The sequence below is a fragment of the Salvelinus sp. IW2-2015 genome, linkage group LG18, assembly GCF_002910315.2.
Source record: "Salvelinus sp. IW2-2015 linkage group LG18, ASM291031v2, whole genome shotgun sequence".
Classification (NCBI taxonomy): domain Eukaryota; kingdom Metazoa; phylum Chordata; class Actinopteri; order Salmoniformes; family Salmonidae; genus Salvelinus; species Salvelinus sp. IW2-2015.
In genome coordinates, this window is record NC_036858.1 from 1,403,700 (window position 1) to 1,411,357 (window position 7,658).

At 41.5% G+C, this 7,658-nt stretch overlaps 2 protein-coding genes across 2 annotated transcripts in view; one reads left to right on the top strand and one right to left on the bottom strand.

Moving 5' to 3' along the window:
* Positions 1-1,900, bottom strand: part of mboat1 (membrane bound O-acyltransferase domain containing 1) — an 18,228-nt gene extending 16,328 nt beyond the window's left edge. The window contains 3 exon segments of the mRNA XM_070448231.1: positions 736-813; positions 980-1,121; positions 1,449-1,900. Of these exon segments, the coding sequence (XP_070304332.1) occupies positions 736-813; positions 980-1,121; positions 1,449-1,538 (310 nt within the window). The 5' untranslated portion in view covers positions 1,539-1,900.
* A 2,093-nt stretch (positions 1,901-3,993) lies between these two features.
* Positions 3,994-7,658, top strand: part of LOC111977498 (transcription factor E2F3) — a 17,191-nt gene continuing 13,526 nt past the window's right edge. The window contains exons 1-2 of the mRNA XM_070448211.1: positions 3,994-4,492; positions 6,381-6,495. Coding sequence (XP_070304312.1) covers positions 4,223-4,492; positions 6,381-6,495 — 385 coding nt within the window. The 5' untranslated portion in view covers positions 3,994-4,222. The remainder of the gene's footprint in view (positions 4,493-6,380; positions 6,496-7,658) is intronic.

The window sequence follows — 7,658 nt, forward strand, 5'->3', positions numbered from 1 at the left end:
GTCTTTTTAACACGCAGTAACCCACAACCCAATGACCCATCTTTCTTTAACTGAGGAGGCGAGGCGATGGGCGATGGCACAGAGAACAATGCCGGTCTCTATCTAGACTCCTCCAAGGAATCCTAATGTAAAACATCACCAGTGTTACTGTTCTATCTTCTACCACATTCATCACATTCCAGGACCTAAACACAGACAGACAGACAGACAGAGAGATAGGAGATAGACAGACAGACAGAACCAGCGGACAGACCAGACAGCAACAGACAGACAGACAGACAGACAGACAGACAGACAGATACAGACAGACAGAAACAGGACAGAAACAGCACAGACATGACAAGACAGACGAGAGAGAGAGATAAGACAGACAGACGACACAGAGAGAGAGAGAGAAGAGAGAGAGAGAGACGAGAGAAGAGAGAGAAGAGAAGAGAGAAGAAAGAGAGAGAAGAGAGAGAAAAAGAGCAGACAGAGACAGACAGACAGAGCAGACAGGACAGACAGACAGACAGACAGAAGAAAGAGCAAGACAGAGACAGAAACCGAGATAGATATAGGATAGAGAGCAGAAACAGAGAGATATAGAGACGAACAGAACAGGATTAGGCTGGTCCAGCTACCATTCCTATCTAGCTTTAACTTGTCTCAACATGTTTAGCAAAGAACGGACCCATGGTGTTAAGATGTTATTACAAGTGTCTGTATGGGGAGACATGGTGGTGTGTGTTACACTGTGAATGTTGTGGATGTCAGCTGTGACCAGAATCCTGTAGCAAACCATCACCAAAGCGGAGATATATGGATGCATACCTGCAACGATGAAAACAACACAAAACAAATGATAGGTTACTGTTAACAACGCGGTGATTAGTACTAACTGGTCTATCTGTTAGTGTCCTCCATTCACAAAGTGATCCGCCATGTTTAACCTGTATACCCTAATCTAACAAGTGCACCAGAATGTTTCCTTACACGCCAAAACGAATATTGACAAAGGAGAGGCCAACAGAGTGTGGGGCGACGGATGGGGACACAGGGCTGGAAAACTGAGGGCTGAGGTAAAGACGGAACCAGAAGGCTGCACCAAGGGCAAACACCTGACATGCCAAGAAGTTCACCTGCATAGAAGACATGACGCCCCCAGACATGAGATATTGACTAGATGTATATACTCTACATGCATCCGGTGTGTGTTATGGCCTTAGGACAACAGACTCTTTTAATTCTATGAATCCTATTCTGTGTTTAGTTTGGACACAAGCAGAATGTCTCTAAATATACTTATGCAAATGTAATGTGTGTAAATGCAAAGTCAGGTGATGTTGTCATACCATTCCAGGGTAATGGCAGGACAAGACACATAATACTATCATTTTACATTAAAATAACTGACTTTTAAGCAAATCGATTTTTTTTTCTTCTCATTTTGGAAAAGTGTAGATTACCTGATCCAAAGGAAATCCACAAAAATCGCTGACTGGAAGCAACCATTTGGAACCGGTAGTTTTAAACGAAGAGGTTGTCAACTCGTCCATTATGCATGGTAAAGGTTTGAAATCGCTCCTCCGCAAAAAAAATAAATAATAATAATAAAGTGAAGAAATGTTTTACCAAATAAATAAATAAAGTGCTTCTACAATCTCATTGCTGTTCWTTGATTGAAATACATCCCGAGTATTTATGTCGACTCAAGAAAAACTCGACGTCCTCTCTGTGCAGTCGTAGTTAACAACAATATGCTATTGTGACAGTTGGAAAATATGCGAGAATTAGTGCTGACTACTAATGTAGAGGTTAGCCAGTAGCCTACGAAGGCGTGGTACARAGCTGTCATTTGTATCACGGACTGAGGCAGGAGCAATAGGAACAGTAGGTGGCGGATGGGATGGCCCCCTCCCCTTTAATAAATCTACATTATCCGACCTACTGATCTCGTTTCTAAACGTGACACGGTTGTGTTGAACGTTAACAAGGAGTAGGTCGCAGGGTTGTGGTGTATTCCAGACAATTCAGGAAGTACATTGAAATTGGAATGTGGTTAACTTTCTGAAATGACTGGAATTGAAATAGAATTCACGCCAAAAGCTAGTGGTCCAAGGTTATTATATATATATTCATTTTTCTAATCGTTTTTATTTCTATTCAATTTTTTTATTTTTTAAACTTTGAATTCAGTTTAGTTTCATTTCATTTTCAGATCTGATTTGATCGTTTTTAGTTAGTTTAAGTTGTATAAAAAATATGTATAATTCGTTTTTATATGAATTAGTTTCAGTTTCAGTGTTAGAGAGTTTTCGTTTAGTGGACACAAAGGCTGTATAGTTTTTTGTGATGTCACTTCTTCCAACTGGGGTCGGGGGGGCAGTAATACATAAGGTGTGGGTCGGATCATAGGTCAGGTTAGCCCTTCTCYTTCCACATCCCTTTTGATTAGCTGAGGTGATTTGGTCAAGTGTGAAACACTCTATCTAGAAACAATTGATCATTGATTGCTATACGGTTTTGGAAACCTTGAACACTCAACTTAATTATCATTCAAAAATAGCTTCACAAATACACACTTTACTGTTAGTTGTTTTACCACAGATTTCCCGGTTTTGGATGTAAACAGCTCAAACCAACAATATTTGTTTTTCTCCTCCAGTTTCCGTTAACTTCAGGGAAGTGCAATGAAAGACCACCTCCGTGTAAATGTGGTAAAACAGTACGTTTTTTTTGTGGTATTTGTAATATAATTTTGGGTGATATGAAAGTAGAATTTCTGCGGTTTTCCAAACATATTGCATGCGGTTGATAATTAATGGTCAGACAAAAGCGTCGAGACAGTTGTACACTTTGACCCCGCTGTGGTCAATTGTTAATTCGAAACCTTTGACCTTATGGCATTGGGCTCTCAAGAGATTGACACGGGAATGTTCGTCATTTGCACTTGTAATTTCAAATATATCAAATATGAACATTGCATTTGACAGCTTCATCAATGGCTGACTTGTAGGCCAGAGGACGTAGGACGTCATTGTAAATAAGAATTTGTTCTAAACTGACTTACCTAGTTAAATAAAGGTTAAATAAAAAAAATATATATTATAAATGGCTTTACTATTCTGATTTAGTGAAGAGCACCCCCTGCTGTGTAGTGAAGGTAGTGCACTACATTTCAAAATGACTAAGTTAATTTATTCTTTTACACCATCACTGGGACATGATAATACAGATCCCCTCCTTCTGTAAATACAGAAATGTCATGTGTTATCAATAATTAATTTAGATGTGTGGGGTGGGGGCTCAGACACTCCATGGGGTTAAAGCATTGGATGTGCTGTAAAGCATGGGGAAATTCCCTTGTCTTTTGTGCACAGCAATAGTCAACAGACTAGCAAAATCTAGCAAAAATCATAACATCATTAAGCCTGAGTGGCGTCTGTGTTATTGTGTATTGCAAACTCATTGTCACCTATTGCCATGTTTGGCTGACAAGGACAGAAATGGAGAGGGCAAGTACATGATTGTATACATGCTTAAAGACAATGAAAGAAGCAGCAGCAGTTTGTAAAACGATTCTAGTAAATGCACCAGCATTGTGAATGGTATACTAGCTTTTAGCTGCCATAAACTCACCAATACTAAGCCCATTCTAAAAAAAAATAAAAAAAAAATAATTCTACCAAATTCTGCATGGCTTATAAAAGTCAGTTTAGTTTACGTTGTATGAAAAATTCAACCAGTTTGATTATTTCTTTTCGCTAATATTATATGGACACGTTGATTGCGTCTGACGTATGAAGCTTCAACTGTCCAATGAACACGCTGCCGTCTTATCTTCTATACTGTCCCATTGCGTCAATAAACTAGGAAACGTACATAAAATAGGTGGAGTTATGACTTAGTGTAACCAATCGCGTCACATATGCAAATATTGTTTGAAAATTTCCCGGGAAATCTGAGTTTCGCGGGAGGGTTCCTTCGCGCGTAAACGGTATCCCTTCATTCATTGTCAGCTTCCTGGAGCCATTTTTGAGCTGGCAGGGCTGAGACTCGCGCTAGTTTCTAATCCATTGCATCTGCCTAAATGTGCTCTCAATATACTTTGAAACATACAAATATCGGCAAATAAGATCATAATCTACTCTTTCATATCAATATTTTTGAATTTATCGTGGTGGATTAGCTGAAAAGGGGCTTTAAACTAAAGGGACAAAGGGTACCCGAGCCCACAAAGATGAGAAGAGGGATCTCATCAGCCCCGGATAAAGTAATAATAGCAGGGGTTGGAGGCTCTTTAGATAAAAATGCGGTATTGACAGCATTGTCCGATCGGTTAAMCCCTCATTTTACAACTGCCACTTATATTCAAATTATAACTCCACCGCCTTGCATTACACAGACTTCAAATGTCTGTTTGTCCGAACCTCCAGCTGGCAGTATATATTCCACTCCAAACGGAGCAACAAACGGAACCGGACAACGACCTACATTAGGACGTCCACCGGTAAACTTGCTAATGTCATTTTCTGTTGTATTGCAGTGAAATGAAATGAACGAGAAACTGCTTCGTACGTTGGTAGCCTAGCGAGCTAACGTTAGCTAGTTGGGTCGCTCTCCCTGATCCCCTTGAGTCACCCAACAGACTCCAGGTTCGCTCAATAGTTGGGTTTTACACCAGTCTGAAAGCAGTTATTGKTGTTCAAGCCGTAGTTAGCTACACCGTTACTTTTACAGGTGAAACTATATATAAATCTGTCATTTAGTTTGGGTAGCCTGTTGGCTAGCTAATAAGATATGCCTGCCATGTATTATCAATTGTTAAGGGGTCAGACCCGTATCGTAAAAGGTCAACAGCCAATACCGAAACAATTTCTCATCCGTTTTTTCAAGTTGAGAGAATGTTTGGGTTTAGTGTAGGGTTCAAGAGCAGCTCTAGCCTTGCAAGGTTCCGTGCATGTTTGACACACAGTCGTGCTTCAACTTGCTAGGCTAGCTGTACAATAATTACTTGTCAGAAATGAGTGSCTAGGCCCTGTTAGTGTTTTGGACTTGGGGGGGGGGGAAGGGAATGGGAACGCGGGTTGACTGGCTCGGTAGGTAGCCTGCAAGCTAGCCAGCTAACTACAAACACAGGCCAACAATCTTAGTTGAGCAACAGAAGGGCAATCGTCTTGTCTTTTAGTTTTCCGCGTCATATCGAATATCGTTATAGCTGCTAACTAGCTACATTATAATAGTTCGTATGCTTGCGTGCTTCCTGTGTTTTTAACCATAAAATTGCGGAAATGCCTTCCATATAGACCTGCTGATATAGATTAATTTCTGGCAATGCATCAAAAAAACCACAGCACACTAGCAGGCGTTCTACTGTACTGTCTTTGACATTAGTCTACAGACATGGCTAGTTTGCGTTCAGGATCCCCATTTGCTCACAGAGGAAGATACATTAGATGGGGGGGAGGGAGGATTGACTGGGGGCATTGGTTTGGGGTGTGCAAAGATGGCAGCCATATTTAATATGTATGAACTGTCCCAGCAGCAAGGACTTCTTTATTTGTTCCATCTCTAGGTTGATGAAAATGCCTGACAGAACCATCTGATATTACGAAAATGTTAATTTTCTCAAACAGCCCTGGGTTGGTGTTCTATATTTGGTCCACTGTCCCTCATGAACGACTGGCCTCATGTTTTCCCTCATATTTTAGTTTTGACCCGACGGACTCGATTATGCATTTCTCTACACATGGAAACACCCATGGCATGATACTCAGCATTCCTGTTTTCATCACTCTTTCTCAGGCCTGTGATGTGTAAATAAAGTAGCCCTCATGCCATGTTGTTGAACAAAATGGCCGACATCTCACTGACACTGAGTCATCTTCAGGTCATGGTCTTATGACGTTGAGGTCATATTGGTTGATTTATCTTTCACAATATTGAACTAAYCTTCATGAATATGATGTGGGTCTCACCAAGATACCTTTTTAAAGATGAATGCACAAACTGTAAGTCGCTCTTTATAAGTGAGTCTGCTAAATGACAAATGTATTTGTACGTCGTGTCTTCAAATGATTGAGGCACAGCTGTTGTACTACAGTACGCTGACAAACACACTTCAGTTCCTTGATGGGACGTGTCATTCAGTGGCGCTAAGGGACAATTCTCAGTGTACTAAACAAGCATATGTTATACGTGAAGTAAAATGCTTGCATTTCTATTGCCAATGTTTATATGATTATACCATTTCAAGGTGTAGGCCTATGTAGAAACTATTCTACAGACCAGGTTTGAGTTTATAAAGCCTATCACACCGTTATGTCGGAACGATACTCAAGAACATCTTTTGTCTGTTTTGTGRGAGGTAATCTGACTGCGGYGTTTACCTTCTGCAGGCCAAGCGGAGGTTGGCGTTGGATGAGTCGGACCACCAGTACCCCATCGAAGGAGCCAGGACCCCCAGGGGAAAGGCTGGAGGAGCCTYCGGGCCAGGGCTCAAGAGCCCCAAAAGTAAGACTGAGCCAGAGCAGATGGTTTAAGTGAGGGTTCTGTGACTGTGTTATAAAGCCCATCATACCTATAAAGTGGCCCTCCTGGAGAGCTACTGGGGATGCAAGGTTTTGCTCAATGGTCCAAATCTTTACTAACKCCTGATTCCACTAATCGGTTTCTGTTGAGCAGCTAATCGGTAGTCCGGTGTGCTTGATTTGGGTCGGGGTGAAATCGTGCAGGAATGTACCTGTCCAGGAGGATGGTTGGGCACCCCTGCTAAACACGATCAATGAGGAAGTTGGACTAAGTGTACTAAGCTATGGCCCATGATGTGAATGGGTAAAAGCGGGGATGGAGGAGCGCCCTTCTGTAATCGAACAGTAGTCTGCGCTGCTCGGGCACGTTGTCAATAAGGCAGCATAATGCATCCTTCAGAAACATACATCTATTTTCCTTAATTTGTTTGAAAATGTAAACCTATTTTTTTAAGTGGGAAGGCAGATGAAGCCCTTTTATCTAAAGAAATCACTTTTGTATGTGAAAACACATAATCCTGCTCATTACTCCACACTCTTTAAGAATAAAAATATAAAAAAATACGTTTTTTGGGCCGACTTTGCCGTTGACCAAAAGGGCGCACCAGACCGGACGCCTGGGAAGCAGCCCGGTTCCAAAAACGAATGTAATCAACGGTGACCCGGGGCTTTAATACAATCCCCTCCCTCTGTAAGGATGCTTAGTTGCTCACTGCAGTGAGAACATACTGTAACTTGTAACGTTATGTCATTTTTAATCAAACACTCTCTCCCATTCCAACTTTGAACATAATACTAAACTGAATATCTCTCTCCCGTCCGTCTTACTGTATAGCTCCAAAGTCACCGGCAGAGAAGACGCGTTACGACACGTCGTTGGGCCTGCTAACGAAGAAGTTTGTTGAGCTGCTGGGCCAGTCGTCTGACGGCGTCATCGACCTCAATCAGGCTGCAGAGGTTCTCAAGGTACAGAAGAGACGCCTCTATGACATCACCAACGCAACAGCTGTTGTACTACAGTACGCTGACAAACACACTTCAGTTCCTTGATGGGACGTGTCATTCAGTGGCGCTAAGGGACAATTCTCAGTGTACACCAAGCATATGTTATAGTGAAGTAATGCTTGCCAATGTTTATATATTATA